Source organism: Excalfactoria chinensis, chromosome 2 (assembly GCF_039878825.1).
Source record: "Excalfactoria chinensis isolate bCotChi1 chromosome 2, bCotChi1.hap2, whole genome shotgun sequence".
Classification (NCBI taxonomy): Eukaryota; Metazoa; Chordata; class Aves; order Galliformes; family Phasianidae; genus Excalfactoria; species Excalfactoria chinensis.
In genome coordinates, this window is record NC_092826.1 from 88,398,654 (window position 1) to 88,417,042 (window position 18,389).

General features: G+C 47.0%; 1 protein-coding gene across 2 annotated transcripts in view; it reads left to right on the forward strand.

Moving 5' to 3' along the window:
- The first annotated feature begins 7,970 nt into the window (after positions 1 to 7,970).
- The window catches only part of SALL3 (spalt like transcription factor 3), a 20,252-nt gene continuing 9,833 nt past the window's right edge, over positions 7,971 to 18,389 (forward strand). Inside the window, exons 1-2 of one of the 2 annotated variants that reach the window (XM_072328479.1) lie at positions 7,971 to 8,253; positions 13,973 to 14,068. In XM_072328479.1, the coding sequence (XP_072184580.1) occupies positions 8,175 to 8,253; positions 13,973 to 14,068 (175 nt within the window). In that variant the 5' untranslated portion in view covers positions 7,971 to 8,174. The remainder of the gene's footprint in view (positions 8,254 to 13,972; positions 14,069 to 18,389) is intronic. The other variant, XM_072328481.1, reaches the window with a different exon arrangement.

Genomic DNA, 18,389 nt, shown 5'->3' on the forward strand with positions numbered 1-18,389 from the left:
TCATAGTAAAGATATTCAATGCTGAACAAAAAAAAAAAAAAACAGCGACCATCATCATTCGATCAACTTTATCTCTGTGCCAGCACTTGAAGAGCGAAAGCACCCTTTTGCACCCTTCCCACCACTTAGCCTGGCGCAACTACACAATTTCATTAATTCATTTATTTTTTCCTTCTGTCATCATTTGGTTTTCAGAAGACACCGCTTCACATCATGCTACAGCTGCTGGGAAACCTTGCCTCGATATCCCCAATCGCACTGAAATCTTAATACCTTCTGCTCCCCTTGTGAGCACTTGCAGCGCCTGTTTTATAGTTCATTTCAAGTCATGTCATAACCCAGACAAAGGACTGTCCTGTTTGCTCTTCTTTTTTCTTTTTCCCACCCTCTAACAGTATCCCCTGCAAAGGTCAGCCAACAATTCTTTGGACATGTCTGCTGGGGTGGGGGTCTCATCAGGAGTTGTGTGTGTCCGTGTGACCCAGAGAGGCCCTCATAGGATCTCGATATTTACTGCATCCACTCCCCCACCCCCCACCCACCTCCCGTTGTTTTTTGTTTGTTTGTTTGTTTTTTGATGGCCCAGTGCAGTGTTTCAGTGCGGAGGAGTGGGGAGAGAAAGAGTGTTGAGGAAAGCTTTTAAAATATATAATTATGAGCCTCTCAGAGAGAGCAAAGCCTCGCCTGTGACAAGGAGCGGGAGCTCGCTGACAGTAATTGCCGCGGTTGCTCCCCCCGGCTGGGGCTCTGCCCCCGTACCAAGGGAGGGGGGTTCCCGGGGACAGGCCAGCTCCCGACCGCGACCCCCGTGCCTGAACCCGCCGGGTCCCACCGTCACCACCAGTGTGACCCTCCCTGCGTCCCGAAGCAGGTGGCAGCTCGGCGGCGGGAGCGCTGCGAGGTGGCCTTGCTGGGACGAAGCGGGGCCCGGCAGGGGCAGCGCGGCACCGGCGACCTCGGACGAAGTCGGCGGCTGCGGAGCAGGACCACGGCGGCGGCGCGACGCGGGGCCACCGCGTTTGAGAGCCTCGGCGCCCAGGCGGTTCAGGCCCAGCCCGGCCCGGCCCGGCTGGGCTCCGCCGGCGCTGCCCCCTCCCATCTCCCTGCACGGGGAGCCGCGGCACGCCCGTCTGCGCCCTGTGCCCTCCCCCAGGGCTCTGGATGGAGAGAGCGCAACTTCAGCCGCCGCGGTCGCTTTCAGCCCTCTCCTCCCCGTTCTCCCCCCAGTCTGCGACGCCTCCCCTTCTTGCCTGAGAAGCGCAAAGTTGCGTTGAGACGATACCTCGGCTGTAGCGAGAGTCTAACGAGCCCATTAAATATGATCAACGTACCGTCTGCACGGAATGAAACCATTCCCAGTCCTGATTGCTCCAAAGAGGAATCACATCCTACCTCCCACCTTCCCAACCTTCGTTCTCCCCGTGGACACACGCGTGTAATTACTGGTGATTGTGCAAATGCAGCCCTCAGCAAAAGCACGCCGGTACTGTAGGGAGGGAAGACGAAGGAAATACCTTTCATTTAAGGCAATATACATGTGGATTATGCTTTCTTTTCTACATCAGCCGATAGGCATTGCGCGTGAAGCGGTATCGGCGGCCCGTTTCTTAACCTCTCCCTCTTTTTTTTCTTCTTTCTTACAGATCACCAGGTGATCTGGAAATAAATGATGGATCGCTTTGTGGACGGGCGAGGGGAGAGGACGACTCGTTAGTGCAGATGCTAAGCAAGGAGTAACGCTGCCTGAGAGCACTCTGCCGTGATTGCTTTCTTACATAACTCTCTGTCTTCGCTGCGGACCGGTCCGCTCAGGAGAGAGAAAGAAGCATAAACCCAAAGCCCGGCCTTTCGAGCGCGGGGTTCCCCTCCTCCAGGAAAGCAGAGCTTCGGGGCGCGATCATTTACTTCTGTGATCACCATTGGGTTTCCTGGCAAGGAGGCTGAGCGGGCTTTTTTCTTAACCTCCTGTGTTTTTGTTTTTTGTTTGCTCAGATGACATTCCCTGCTCCGATGCCCTCCCCGCCTCCTTCCCCCCCTTCCCCCACCCCCGCCCGGACAGCGCTCACACACAGACACACACACACGCACACCCCTTCTCCTTTCATCATCAGCAAATAAAGATTAGGTGGGCAGATTATAGAAAGCGTTTTCAGTCCTGTGCTGATCTTTATTCCGGAGCCTTTGTGATGATATTGATGATGATGATGGTCAAGTGGACAGTTTGATTTTTGTGTTTGGAGCTAGTTATAAAGAATCAATATTATATCAAGGGGTAACTTTCGTGATAAAGGACTTTAACCACTCCGGCTATTCATCATAAGTCTGTAGCAAGCAGATAGGTCAAAAGAAATTATATTGCACTAAAGAGTGTGTCTTCTTATCTCTCCTATACCAGGGGAATAAGGGACAAGCCGATCGATACAGGAGCTGCTGTATACTTCTTGCAATTATCAATAGCTGATTTCGTCTTTTGAGGCCTGAATCTATTAATACAAACCAATAATAATCTTCTGAGCATATCAGTAGCCAAGGGGATGAAAGTTTTTATACTTGACAGCACTATTTATAGAGCTAAAGTTCCTGAACACTGCTGTATTGCGTGTGCATCCCTGTGGTATGCATATACGCATATATACCTTTCAACATACATCTCACCAGTCATTTGGGGAAGAATGCAACCTTTTACAAGGGGGCTAAAAACATTGATTTTGAATGTAAGCTGCACCCACGTGTACCTCCTGCAGCATGTGCAGACCTTCCTTAGGACAGAAATACAACCATCTAATATGTACACCACCTATACATGTGTGCATCTATAGGTAGATCTCCGGCATGTATGCTTGCTCTTGAATGCGTGTTGCCTTGATAATATCCCCATAGCTATGCATATGAAAAACGGTCTGCAAAGTATTTAAGTGTTGCTTAAATGAATGTGTCATCTTTTAGGTGAAGGAACAGAAGCGGGTGTGTGTGCGGGTGTTCACTAAGTGTGAACATAAGCTTTTTGTGTACATGAATCGATGTTTATTTAGATCCAAGAGCAGAGTGATATTAAATAAAAAGTAACTTGACTGTTTAAGGCAAAATGTTCAGGCAGTGTTACTCTCTGAGCTGGCTCTGTATGTCTCGTGGTGGGGCCGGTTACCTTACATACACACACACACACACAAAAATTGTAATAGAAAAGAAACATCTTTATAATTGACATTTGACATGCTGTTTGGCTTAGGCTGTGGTAGACCAAGCACAGATTTCCCTCTGATGGAAACATTTATCATCGTGATTGCTGCAGAGTGGCAGGTGGTGTTATCAATTACCTCTTCTTACCAATAATAATATTACTATGGTAATATCTTTGCTCATGTGAGAAGGAATTAGCGGTCAGTTGTTGCAGCTTTAAATGGAAGAAATTACGTTGAATTTAACCCCAGGGTCCTCAAACAAAAGTTATGGTGCAGAAAAAAAAAAGGGGGGGGGGGGGGGGGGGAAGGAAGAGACTGCTTCAGCTTGCCAGGAAGAGCAGGAGACGATAGAAAATAAAGTCGAAATAATTGCACGCCCTTTGAATAAAGTTGCTGAGCAAAATAGCAATGAAATACAGCAGTCGGATTGCACGGAGCGCCACATCCATCTTAACTGCATGTTGGCAATTTTGATGGGCTTAAGAATAACAGTCTTGCATAAAGCGTTAAGTATAGACGGAACTACTTCTATGGTCTTTGTGGAGTCGATCCTGCAGATAAACTTTCTGAAGGCTTTCATTCTGCTTGCGCGGGGATACAAATTAAAGCAAACCCGTAACCAGGTATCCCATTAATGTTAATTAAAAAAAAAAAAAAACCACAACAAGAACAACAAAAACCACCAACAAAGTACTAAGAAGTACCTAACATTATTAAGCAGGGGGAAAGAAAGAACGCGATGAAAGGATGCGAGAAACACCGCAAGAGAGGACGGCAAGTAGCAGAGTAGGTGTAACTGCGCAGAGCACAGCAGCTGCTGCGTCCCGCCGCCCGCACGGCTCTTCGGAGAAGCGGGGAGCGGGCACGGGTGGGCGGCCCTTCCCCTGCGCGCACCCCGAGCGGCGCGCACAGATTTACGCGGCTGAGCCGTTTGGCCCCGAAGTGGCCGTGCTTCTAGTAGCCCAACTTCAGCGAGCGCATCGTTTCCTATTTATTTATATTCACCCCCGAGTCAGGGAGATGAACTATAAAAGGCTCGTGGAAATTTTTTGCGGTGTGACGGAGAGAGGCGGGAGGGGGAGGGGGAAGGGAGAGGGGACTGGGGGGAGGTAGGGGTCTGAGCCGGAGGAACGCGTATCACTTCATAACTTTCCACCCTCCACCCGAGCGCCCCACTCCTCCGGGCTTTTCCCCGCGGGTCGGAGGAAGTTTCGCTCTCCGCATCGCACCGCTCCGCGGCGGGCCGCTCCCGAGGGCATCCCCACGGGGCCAGCGGAGCGGGGGCTGCCGGCGCTCCCTGGGGGCTGCCGCACCTCGCCCCGCTCCGCCGCCTCTTCCGAGAGAGCGATGGGAACGGAGCGGGGCGAAGGAAAAGGAAACCGTAAAATGTATCGCTTGAAACCCTAGAATATGGTAATGTCGAGAGATACAAATCTGGTAATTATGCCCTTCTTGACTGTTGTGTTCTCCATTGTTCATTAAGCATTAAAGACAGGATTATTTAATTTTCCACTTAAAGATTCTCTCGCGTCCCGCAAATTCATATTAATTTTCGATCACTTTTTTCACAGCAGACAAAAAGTTTTGCTCCTAGAACACAAAGGGTTGCCACTTTAAATTCTTTTTATTTTTTAAAGGGCTCTCCGGGAAAGGCACTTTTAAAAGGCTCTTCCAGAAATCGTACGAGGCACCGAGCAATGGAAAATGCCCAAATTTAGGGGGGTGAAGTAAAAGAAAAAAGTAAAAAAAAAAAAAAAAAAAGTTGTTTGAACAACAGCAAAGGATCCCTTCAGATGTGAACTAAGTGAAAACTGACCCGGTTCTGGTACTCAATGCAATTCGGGGAAAATGCTTGGCAGAGGTTAAAGTGCGTCCTTTTCCATCCCAGGCACACGCTGCAGATGTGGGAGGCAGAGCAGCTCCCTCATCTCGCGTAGCTCGGGGAAATGGACTTTGCCGCCGCAGGAAAACCCCAACTCCAGTTCTCTGCCCGCGGCTACTGTGCCTCAATGCCCGCAGACGTTCGCTTTCACCTGCGCTCTCCCTGCAACATAACGCAGCGTATGCACAAAGCATAACGTGTTATTCGTGTGCAATAAATCCCTACTTCTGATAGGAAAAAAAAAAAAAGAAAGAAAAAAAAAAGAAAAAGAAACCTCAATTAATGGGCTCGTCCCCTCCCACTTCATATTAGAAAATCACATCAGATTTCAGCCTTCGTGATCATCTCCAGCTATTTTAGATCAGACCCTCTCTCAGTACGACCAAACTTTCAGCGAGGATGGATACGCGGAGGGAACACACTTTAGATTTACAGACGGCAAACAAGGCTTTCAAATTATAACGAGGGTATTCATCGAGTGGTGTCTCGTGTGCGCATCCCGCTAAACGAAGGACAGAAAAGCACGCCCGTCTTATAGCCAAATGGCACAGATTTGGCGTTTCATCACTTTTTCTCGTAAGGGTCGCGTCCGTTTTTAACGAATATCTGCACCGCAGAACTCACTGGTAGTCTGCATGTCACCGAGCTCCCCGGAGTGGCCTAAACTGCCGCCTCTAACTTTATTTGGTTTGCCCAACAGCAGCAAAGCGGGGGATAAAGCGTCAGCCCAGAGACGCGGTATCGCGACGCCCGAGATAAAGAGAGCTATCAGCAGGGAAAGTTTACACAGAGTCCTCTCCCAAAGCAGCCGGGGTTAGTGTGTTTTAAGGACTAGGGCTGGATTACACGGGCTGCGGCGGGGGTATTAGGAGGAAATCCCTTTCACTCGGCCTCGCCTCGCTCCCCAGCCCCATGCGCAAAGCTGCCCGGCGCCCCTCACCCCCGCTGCGCGCCCGCGCAAGGGCCGGGACCAGCACCGCCGGAGGCCAATCTGCAAGTGGTACTTAAATAAATAAATAAAGAGGGAGAAAGAGAAAAGAAAGAAAGAAAAAAATAATAAAAGCGGAGGGGGACAGCTGGTGGAGCCCCCCCCCGTCGCCCCCCGCATGCCCACACGCACACTCGGGCGCGGAGATGCGCGATGCGCGGTGGAGATCGGCGACGATGGGGTACATCCTAGCGGCGGCTCTGTGCCATGGGCGCCCGGCGCAGTCGGGCGAGGCCGCGCCCGAAGAGGCAACTCGTGGCGGTGGCGGCGGGACCGGGCGGGGCGCCGGGCGGGGGGGTGGGGGGAGGCGCGGCCGGGGGGGGCGCGGCCCGGTTCCCGGCGACTTGTAATGCGATAGAGGAGAGGGGGGAGAGCGGGGATCGCTGTCCCTCCCCCCCTGCCCCTGCACTTTTAGGAAAAGAAAGGAAAAAAAGTGGGGGCCGAGGAGAAAAGCTGCCGTCGGGAAGGTGCGTGCGGAGAGGGTGCGGAGAGGCGGCAGGCTGGGGGCAGCCCCGGCCGCAGCCCCGGCAGCGCGGCTAGGGGGGAGGCGGAGGAGGAGGAGGAGAGTAGGAGGAGCCGCCGTGCGCCCCGCACCGCTCCCAAACTTGAAAGTTTATCTGCCCGAAATCAGGAGCGGTAGCGGGGCGCGCAGTGCGGTTCGGAGCGGAGCGGGCGGGGAGAGGCTGCTGGCAGCGCTTGCGAGCAGGGCGCGGCGGGAGGGGGCGGCAGCCCCGCGGCAACGGCGGCACCCGGCCCCAGCGCCGGGAGAGGAGAGATGCTGTGTGCCGGGCAGCGAGGAGCGGCCCATCGGCGCGTCCGCGAGACCGCTGTCATTAGCTAAGAGGACGCGCGAGTGAGCCGGGGAGGGGGTGAGGAGCGTCCCAGAAAGTCATTCCGACCTGAGGGAGAGGGACAAAGAAAAAAACTTCCTACCAATGGACAACAGGAAGTGAGCACCAGCACCAACGGGGAGCCTCTGCTCGGAGAAAGAAGCTGCAAGACAAAGAAGAAGGAAGGAGAGGTGAAAGACAAAACTGCCCGAGGTCTCCTGTGCGTGCGCTTCCGAGAGGAGAGAACAAAAGTCAGCCGGGAGGGGAGACGGAGAACAGGAGACGGGATGGGAGAGCTACAGAGCAGCACGTGAAAAGCGAAGGGAGAGAAGAGTGGGCGACGCGCACAGAAAAGAGAGAAGCGTTCACAAAAGTTTCTTCTCCCGGAAAGAAATTACTCACACGCAACACAGAAAGCAGATGCCTCGCAGATCAACTTCTGGGGAAAGAGAAACCAGGAGAGAGACGAGGTGATGTGAAGGAAAATTAAAAAAAAAAAAAAAAAAAAAATCAGGAGAAGAAAAAAAAAAAAAAAGACAAAAAAAAAAAAAGGAAAAAAATAAAACCGAAGAGAACAGAAGAAAGCAGAGCAAAAGAAACTGAGAGCCGGGAGGAAAAGAAAGACAGAAAGGCGAGGATCGTGACCTCCCCGGAGAAGCGAACCTGGCCCATATGTTGTGCACAGCGCGTGCAGCCCAGAGCCCCGCTGCGCGCTGTGTGCGTGCCCCTGCGCCGCGCTCAGTGCCCGTAGCGGGCGGCGCTGCCGCGGAGCCGCATCCCCCGGCGGAGCGGAGCGGCTAATTGCGGAGCCTGTCCTTCATTTCCATATGCAGCCCGAGTCCGCTGGAGCCGCGCCAATCCGCGCTCGCCCCCAGCACCATTAATCGCCATGCATTATTCACTAGCCTAATTACGGAGCCCCATGCGCGCTCCGCGCAGCCGCCCCAGCCCGCCGCGCCCGCAGCCCCGCGCCGCGCACAGCCCGCCCGGCTGAGCCCTGCACGCCCGCCCGCCTGCCCGCTCACTGCGCTTTGGTTGCTTAGCCCTGCTTTTTTTTTTTTTTTTTTTTTTTTTTCCTCTTTTTTTTTCCCCCTTCCCTTTTTCTCCCTCCTCTCCTTGGGGTTGGTCGCCTTTTCTGTTGTTGTTTGTTTGGTTTGTTTTGCAACTCGACTTTTTATTTGAGAACAGTTATTTCCAGCCCCCTCCCCTCGCTTCCAATTCCTCCCCCCTCTCAACCTCCGCGTCGCTGATGCCTCTGCAAAAAGCAGAGTCAAGACGGCTCAGTTAGCAGCATGTCTCGTCGAAAGCAAGCGAAACCCCAGCATCTCAAATCGGACGAAGAGCTGCAAGCGGAGGTAGTTTCCGATCACGGTAAGGGCTCCCGGCGCCTCTTTCTCTGTCTCTTTTGTGAGCGCGTTTCGGATGGAGATAGGTGCATTTACGGTGCTGGTGAGCACGGGAGCGTAATTACTCCGCAGCGGGAGAATGGGGATTCGAGCAGCCGGGGGAAGAGGCGGCGGAACTGAGAAGTTCGCAGTTCAGCCAAGTTTCGGCAGCCCACCCCCTGCCCAAGGGGCCCTCCCCGCCGGCCACCCGAGTGCAGCTCTCACTCCGGGGCTCTCTGCCGGGCCAGGCCCTGCCTCTTTCCCTCTGACCGGGCTCGGGCAGCCGCACGAGCGGACACTCGGAGCAGCACCGCCTCCTCCTCTCCTCTGTGCTTCTCTCCCACTCTGAATTTTCTTTCTTTTTTTTTTTTTTTTTTTTTAGTTTTTCTTTTTTTCTTTTTTTTTTTTTTTTTGCACCGCTTTTCCATCCCTCCCCTCCCCCCCTGCCCCCCATCAACCCTGGAGGTTCTGGCCGGAGTCACGCTATCCTGGCCCTCCGGCACCAAAGTTGGCGGCGGCCGCGGGCTGCGGGGGTCCCGCGGGCCGGGGGATACAGTCTCCCAGGGCGCGCTCCCAGGGCAGCCCCACTGCGGTCGCAGCCGAGGGCTCCCGGGGAGCCCCGCAACCAGCCGCGGGCTTTGGGGCGGCGTGGTTTGGGGGAGCCCCTTCCGGGCTTCGGGCAGAAGCAGCCCCGGGAGCGGCGGGGTGGACTTGGGTATTTCCAAGGAGCCGGAGCGGTTCCTCACCCCCCATTGCGCTGCCTCCCCCCGCCGCCTCTCGGCTCTGAGCGGTGGGAGGTGACACGGAGTGCCACCGCCGCCACCGGCCCCTGTCGCGCCGGCTGCAGGCGCCGGGGAAGGGCTGTTCGCTCGCCCATCCGCCATTCCTCTCTCCCTCCCCACACGCAGACACGCCACACTTGCTTAATGCATCTGGCCGGCCCGCTCTGCTCGTGAACAAGTGTCCAAAGCAGGATGGATTCGGGCTGTAATTGCTTCTAATTTCCACCTTGCCGGACTGTTTGTAGAAGAGAGAGGCAGGTTTTGTTTTTTGTTTTTGTTTTTTTTCTTTTTTTCTTTCTTTCATTCTTTTTCTGTATTTCTTTCAATTTCAGTAGCCCTAGGTGCTGCAGTGTGCGAAGGCATGCCACAGCCCTTCCTCACTTACCCCGGGCTAAAGTTGAGGGCTTCCAGTTAAAAGTTTTTCTTTCCTTCTGTGCACGGAAGCTCCCTCCCTTCTCAGCATCTTGCAAAACTAAGTGGGAGCCCCGGTGTTTTCTGCCTTCCCTTGTAGGCCCTTTGCTTTATGTGCTTTCCCTCCCCTCAAAATGAGAAAGAGTTGTCTTCCCGCTCCAAAGCTATAATGTGTAGTAAGTTGCTTCTTTAAGTGGGGAAAGGCAACAAAGTTGGAGCACGAGGAGGATTTTGACTATTATACCTAAACTTTACCGCCTGGAAGCTTAAGGCAGTGTGAATCCTCTTCATCAGGTTAAAACACCTGTCAGACCGGCAGAGCTTTAAGACCTCCTAGGGGTGACTGGGAGCCGGGATGTGTCCCACTCTGTCAGGGCAGTTAGGAAGGGGCTGCTGCCAGTGCTCTGGGAAAACCCACTGGGTATTGACAATAACAGAGAGAAATGCTTCCTTCTGTCACAGCGGAGCAGCACAGCGGTGCGAATACGAATAGGGTTTTTAGGAAGCACCGGCAGTGCAAAGTAAATAAGTACAGGCAAGCGGATGAGAATTATGATTTTATTATGGGGGGAAGAAAAAAAGAAAGAAAAAGAAAAACCAACACAACAATTAGCTGAGCTCAGCCTCTGTTGGGCTGCATTCTAGGTTTGAGAACGTTTCACTAGTATTGCAGACTTTGAAATGCTCCGAACCCACTTGAATACAGTAAAATAAAACCCCACTACTTCATTAGGACACTCCTGGCGAGTTAATAAATTGGGGACAAAAATTGTTAAACTAGGTTTTTGTTTTGTTTTGTGAATCTTATCTATGTCCGTGTCACCGAGATTAGAACAAGAGATATGCTAAAAAGAAACGCTTGCATATGGTGGGTAGATTAAGGACAAAGAATCTTTTTGTCATGGAAATGGTTTTTTTTTCTTCCCCCTTTTTTGGGGGGTTTTGTTTTGTTTACTTCATCACATAGAATTTCTCACACTTGGTTTGTTTTGTATTGCCCTCAATGACTACATGATCAAATGAATGGATTTATTTCTGCCGAATGAGAAAGACAGTCTTTCCATCAAAAGGACTACATTGCATCCCAGTGAGGAATTTTAAAGCGTTATTATTGTGGTCCCTGAATAGCACAAAATCGGCTTTCACAGCAGCCCTAAAATGCAACAATGTAAATACTTTTCAGCCTGAGAAGGCTGTTATCAAATTGTGCTATGTTTCCTTTTATTAAAACATATTTTAATTAATAGAGTGAAACCCTTCGTAGTTAACGATTAACAAGCTGAAGTAGAGCTGTTGGTTTTTCACTTTCATTCGAGATCTGTGAGCAAGGTGGACTCAGCACACGCGAGCAGAAGGCTATCTAGTGCACATTAATGTAGTGTAAATCATTTACGTGCTGCGTTACGAAGCCTAACGATTGCTATACCGAAAGCAATTTTATAGGCCAGATATAACGAGTGCTCCCAACCTCACAAATTAAAACACTTCTCGTCAAGTCAGTATTTTGCAGTTCTGTTCACAGCTGTAATCAAGGTATTGCTACAGTGCCTGAGCGTATTTTGCAACAAGCCAAAAACAGTTCCCACAGCACCAGAATATCTGCCGGTTTGTTTAAAAGCAAACTGCCTGGGCAGCATTATTTGATACACGCAGCCTTTTCATTAATTTGGCTGTTATCTTCAATGGGAGAGGGGGATTGGGGGAGGGGGAAGTAGTTGTTAACACAAGATGAAGCAAATTGGGCTTATTATTTATTTAATAAAATCATGTTTAATACTACTTCAACATAGACCTTAAGTGAAGCATTTCAACATGAACAATCCCTAAACGCAAACCCTTAGAGCAAAGGGACCTTCCTACTAGCAGAAAGAAACCTGGGGCAGCCTGGGGAGCAGAATGGCAGACTGACATTAGGCCGTACCACAAGTTGTCTGCACCCACCACAACTTCCCTACTAACATTACCACGGGAGTTTAAGCACCATAATAAAGGATTTTATAGTGAGCCTGGACTGCAGCGTAAGAGAACTGCATTCAAACAGGGCGATGTCATAGTAGCGAGAAATAGTTTGAAATCTGAAGGTAGTCAGAAATGCCATCAACTACTAATTTACACTCAGAATTTTATTGTTGGAAGGGAGGTTCTAAGATATATTTTTTACATTATTTCAGGAGAAATTGTTCACAGACAACTAGTGATGCCATATTACTCCAATACTTAGGCTGCAGAAGAGCGAATGAATGGTATCTATTAGAGATATGTTTTCAGGTTACTGACTTAGAAGCTAGGATGGAAATAATTTAAGGATAGCAGCAGAAGGATGCAAATGGCTGTCTGTAGCACACAATAATCTTTGTTCCTCAGTAAAAGTAAAGCTGTTCTCAGTAAACTGTAACAGCTGGAATTACGTTTCTAATACGCCTTCCTAATTCAACAGATTAAAATTGAATCAGAATTATAGATACAATGCAAAAGTAGGTACAACATTTGCATTTTAACATAGGTACAAGAAAAAGGGTATTTACATGCTGAGAAGCACTTTTTACAGTGCACAAGTGAGTAACAATGACAACAAATGATGCTTTGGACTTCTTCATGCTAAGTTACTGGCAAAGATAGGTGAATGGGATACCATACAGTGAACTGCTCAATGACAGCTTTCTCATGTGCTTTTTGCAGTTGCTTTTTAGGCGCTGAACCTGCCTGTTGTGTTGTTGTTTTTTCTCCCCCACTCCTCAGTACAAACAATGTTGTGTAAACCAATGGCTCTTTATCACACTAGTTAAGTGGAATTGGACGGTGCAGTTCCGAGTAGCTCATAACTGCACTCAGTGTTCCTTTGGAAGACATACACAGACACGCATGCTCCACTGTGGAAACGGCACCGTCCTGTGTGGAGCAGCCAGCTTCGTGTCGGTGTGTTTACTGTGTCTGCAAATATATTTTGAAAGGACATTCCTACATGCAAGAATAGAGGTCATTGCATATCATTTAGACACTGCTGCCTTTAAAACTTGAGAAGTCACAAGCAGCTGTCAGGAAACGTGGAACTTGGGTGATTCTTGCAAACATCTGTTCTGAGGAAACTCTAAGGAAGATTTAGTTTGTTTGATTTAAAAAACAAAAGGCCAAATAAGCATTGCTACAAATGGCCTCTTACATAAGGAAAGATAACTGAAACTTCTTTGTATAGTTAGGGTATTAGAATGGAGATAGCGTTAAAACCATCTAACATCTGTATTTATATCATTTTTAAAGTATTCCAAATGCATTGATTGGTGTTATCAATAGAAAAATACTTGGAATAATAAGGAAGCTCCAACAATTAACCAATTTGCTGGTGTATATATAAATGCTGAAAGTCGACCAAACTGGGTCAGATTTTATCTGTCGCTACTGATCTTGAGGAATTCTTATCATCTCTCCAGGCAGACATTAGGGCTCCCTTTCTTGGAGTGGGAGGAAGGAAATTTTGAAAGGTATTGGTTTAGGATCTGTGTAATTAAGCTATTAATATGCATACATTTAGCTGCTGATAATTACTTGTCCTTGCCTAAGGAAGAAGCAAAGCTACAATTCAATTTTCAGAGTGAAAATACACAAATTAATAAAGAGAATTAGTGCCATTTCTGAAAAAATACTTTTGGTTCCTAAGAAGATTTTGTTTGCATTTTTCCTTCATTTGATTAGCTGATTGCCCAGCCTGGACAAGCCTATCTGTTGAGTATCCATCAGTCAGGACACAAGTCAGTCACTTTTGCTGATAATAATCCAGGTCTGGCAGGAAATTAAAATAGCTGAGCAACTCTTGAGAAAATTAAGTGTGCAAAAATCACTTTGTCTATTATGTTACATTTGTAAAATGAGAGTGACTTTCTAGATTTTTTTTACGGCAGAACCAAGAGTAAATCCAGTTTCTGCAGTAGATTTGTATCGAATCGTACATTTCCATGCAAAAGGGACAAAATCTTGTTTCCTTTACCTTCTTAAAATTTACTACTAAATGTAATGAAGGTGTTCCAGCACTTGAAAAGAAAGAAAGAAAAGGAGGGGGAAAAAATGGAATAAAAAGATGTGAATTTGGGATGAAATATACTTTTAGGAGCTGGTTCAGTTGTCGTGCATTGGGCATAAAATACATTTCTTCTTATTGGTGGAGACCTCTTAAAAGCTGGGCAAGCCAGAAAAAAACTGCAGATGTTTAAAAACATGCCAGAAAGCACATTTTTATAAGGCATTGATGCGAACATGAACAGATAGCTGACTAAAGAATATGGTTTATTCGTATTATCTTGCTGTAGTTAGAATACATACAGTGAGCACACCTGGGAAGCATCCATTACGAAGTAAGCTAAATCTTTTGAAAGAGCCTTTGGATAACTCTAATTGCTCTTTGGATAACTAACTCCTATTGCTGAACTCTAATACTGTTGTTTTTTTCCCCCTCTTTCACCCCCTCACCCACCCTTTCTCACCTCCCCATAATTTGGACCCAATCATTGGCTGAAAAAGAAGCAGAAAAAAAATCCCAACTCCTTCCGGAGAGCGAAGGGTGCCGGAACCCTGGGGAAGGCCGTCCATCCCCCGCAGGAGCCGCGGCCCGGCTGGGTGGGTGCTGGGCGGGGGCCGGGTGGGGGCTGGGGTGGGCGCCGAGGGTGCGGGGTGGCACTGCGGGCTCCCGGAGCCGGGTGAGGTGGGGTGGCGGAGAGCCCTCTCGTTTCCCGAGGAGCCTCCCCGAGGGTGGGTAGTTAGAAGTGCTTTGACAAGGCTTGCTGATTTAACCTTTGCCTGCTTTGCCCTGCCAGGGGTGGCCACTAGATGTCAAGCTCATAATACAATTAGTACATCTGTGCAGTTGACCTTGGCAGCACGGCTTACCACTGTTCTGTTAAGTGTTAAGACTGAATTTGAGTATTAACTAGAGATCCCTGCGAGTTTGCTACATGCTGTACGGCTTATCAAATGCCCATCTAATTCAGCACAAGTGTTTTCAGTTCTTAGAGAAGGAAAATGCTTCCTTTTGTCAAGCCCAAAGTCCTGAGCTGCTTAATTAACCCTGCAGGTGCCACAGTATTTTAGTTTCAGTTAATCAAATCTGACTTTCTGGTCAGTTTTTCAGGAGATCCCTTCTACTACTACTGTTTGATAATTTTATTTTATCGCCTTGTTGGTGTGGCAACATCCCCAAAGATGGATATGCTGAAAGCTAGCTTGTTTGGATCCCTATGTGGTTTGCTTCCCAGTGTAGTACTGCAGTATACAGGGTGGTAAATGAGAAAATGACAGAGCTGCGTGGTTAGCATTGAATAACTTAGAGTTTGCCCTTTCGGGCACTCCTGTACATTTGCAATTTTACTCAAAGGAGTAGTGCCACCATCTCCTCCTGTACCTGTATATTTAGTTCTGAGATGTTTAGGAGATAGAGAACAGGGTCCTCCATTGGCTTCTCTTACTGTGATCCTCTGGGCACAAATTCATGCCGCAGTTGTTCAGAGAGCAGCCAGCATCATTCTGTAGAGTGTTAGTAGCACAGCTTGACAACTGGTTAGTAGAACAGTCCTCAAGATAGGAAGCCTACATGGAATCCAGTGTCCTGCTTCTTGCCATTTCTTTCTTTGTTTTTAAGTAGCTTTTTTCTTCCTTTCTTTTTTTTGGGGGGGAAGAGGTATCAGCTATGTTAGAAATACCGACCACAGTTTTTTTATGATTTCAAGCAAAACTTGTGTTCCAAATAAACTTACTTCCTACAAACAATGCAATAAATTCTCCGAAAGTAATGCCATAAATATGCCATGAAAGCCAACTCTGTTTAATTCCAAAAAACATAATGCACGTCTTCGTTAATATAATATCTTGCACACATATTCAAAACGATTTGTGAAGCTTGCATCTGTTCCACATCTGCATACACGTAGCAAAGCAGCAGTGTTTTAGATAGCAAGTGCTTCACTGTTCAGATTAGGAACTGCAAATATTTTAAACAGATTACAGTTAGTGCCTGTGCCACAGGTGGCTGTTACTTAACAAATTCTGAGATTTAGGCTACTGAACAGATCAAAAAAATTGTGCCAGGTCAGTAGTAGTTTTTGCATGGCAAGAGTGCCCTCCACTGTTCAAATCTATACTAACAGCTTTTGTGGTCTGAGAAAAAGGACAGAAAATTTTTCTATTGAGTCTGGAATTTCTTCTACATTGTTAAACACAGTAGGGGTCTCTATTTGTCTCCTCCTGTTTCACAGCTTGGGCTCAGTATGTGATAATTCATCTTTCTTTATGGGATTCAAAGCTATCATAAAGAGTTAAAAAGAATTAATTTGCAAGAAAATAAACGTGTTCTAACAATTTAAGAAAACTTTCTTTAAAAGCTCTGTCAGTTGTAAGAAACGATGAAGCTAAGGAAAAAAGTAATACTGTTCTCAGCAATCAGTACATTGTTATAAGGCTACTGTTTCCGAATTAAGGTAATTTTGAAAACAAATTCATGTTTTCTTTAACTATATTTTCACAATTTATTTAAATTGCCTATAAAATAAGCTTGTTTCTTATCACCGTAAGAATAGCAAATGATTGTGCTGTGTCTGTGAGCCATGCTCGGTGTTATTCATAGTGTGGCTTGTTTAAATACACATAAAACGGCTGTGAGCTGTGCTTTGAAATAGTTACTAGAATTGCAGGTGAGATCTCATGTCTTCATAGTTAGCAGACATTTTATCTTAAGTTGATCTTTACCCTCACAGGGGCTTTTTTGGTGAAGCTTCTTCATACGCTGCCTTTTAGTTGGTAATTGGTGTCATTTTTCCTCTAGAAAGAAATTCTCACATTTAGAAAATATTAATACGTTCTTGATACCAGCTCTGTGAAACTGAAGCCGAGGAGTTAGAAATAATAATAAATCATACAGTATTTCCCCATGCTTTTATTTGTGTTATAGCATATGGTCTAAAAAAAATGTTTCAGAAAATATTTTATTGACACATTTGTTGGATTTCATTCCCAGACACATCACTGGTTTTAATGCTTTGAGAGAGTATAAGCAATTTGAATTAGATGACAGCTGAGAAAATGTGGGTGTTCTTACCAGATTTTATCCAAGTGTCTCCAAGTGTAACTTGAGATCTGTGTGTTTCAGGGTAACAAAATATAGCAAAATACTGAATGGTCAAAGATAATCTTCTTGGAATACTCCCTATTTCATATAACTCAGAAGCTGTTTCCAAAAAGTTATTTTCATTGACAATACTGGATGTGATTTAATTCAAGAGAAAATAAACAGATTCAGGAGCATAGGTGAAGGACAACAGAGTTAGTTGGGGCTTTTCCCAACTGGAAGCAGTTTCTAAGAAAGGCAGCATTTAGAAAACACTGTACATTTTTGGAATGAAGCTGCCTAGAACGTAATGTTCAATATCAGTCCTTTCAGAAAAGTATTCATTGTATTCTCCTTGCACGTGGTGCACAGAACAGAAAGGTGTACTCCTGAGTAAAAATAGTGAACTAGTGGAAGTAGGCTCACAGATCCTATGTGTGCAATCAACAGCTGTAGCAATTTTTTCTTAGCTCTGAACATAATTTCTGTGAGCTGAAGGAAGCCCATCAGCCCTTTGCCTGCTCACCTGCTGCTCCGCAGCAAGAAGGAAGGCCTGCACCTCCCTCCCAGCCACGCACAGCTCCCTCCTGCGGAGCTGTGGCTGGGTGCACTGCACATCACTGGCAGGGTGAATCCCCTCAGTGCCAGTCCCTTGCAACTCCTTCACTGAGTCAGCAGAGCATATGAGCAGCTTGAGGTATCACAATCCCAAAGTGACTTTCTCAAAATGCCTGAGACTGAATTTTTGGAGGCTAATTTTAGGGCCAGACCCCATTTTTTGCAAAGTGGCAGTGCTCTGCTGGAGCCTCTGCAGCTCTGGTGGTTTGGTACCTATCTAGGAGCCTTCTCCTGGTACATTTTGAGAGACGCAGGCTGCAATTTCTCACTGGTTTTCATAGGGTAAGCTTTATGTGCTGTAATTCATCTTGCATCCCGTAGCAGCTTCAGATTAGTCCGTTAGCTGTTAGACTGCTAATGAGAAAAAGAAAATAACCGGGAGGTTATTAGTGGCTGAGATCCTGACTACTTGACAAAACTCCCATTCAACACCTTTTGTGTAAGTAAGAACTGCAAAATTCAGCCCGTCTATAAGATTAAGCAACTGCTCGATTAATTTCCCCAAAGTCCTTGAAAATTTTCACTGCGTCACATCCTCACCATAATAATACGAACACTGGTATCACTTCAGAAAGAGAGAGAGAGAAAAAAGAAAAGAAAGAAGGAAGGAAAGGAAGAAGGGAGGAAAGAAAGAATGAAAAGAATATTTTCTACTTAAGCTAATATTTTAGTAAGATGTCAGAAAATGGAAGCAGGTAATAAAATATATAGAAGTGCATTTTAAAAAAGCTACATCTTCTCACAGCAAGTATAAGCTGAAAGTTAAAAAAAAAATACTTTTGCTTAGTATTTTAACAGATCTATTTTATCTTTATTTTTAAATAATCCAGTGTGATGGTAACTTTCTCTATTACTTTTTGCCATTCATCAAATAACTGAGTTTTTAAAAAGAACGCAATATCCTTTCCATTGAAGTCATATGCCTTTAAGCCTCATTCTCTGCTGAAGTTGGTGAGTACTTATGCTTGAAAAGCAATGATGCAATATATGCCGCGGTACTGAAACTATTGTACTCTTTCAATCTTATTAATTTTAGTGGCACTTCTAAGATGAGAAAACATCTAAAGTGGGAAAAAGCTTCCCATATATGTATAGGTTTTTGGGCTAGGCCCATAATCTGTCTTTCCATGGAACGGGCCATCATCCATGGCAAAGCAGCATCTGTTTTGTTGTCAGCTGTGTCATCTACTTGCTCACCAGTACAGAAAGTGGAGGCTTCAAGAC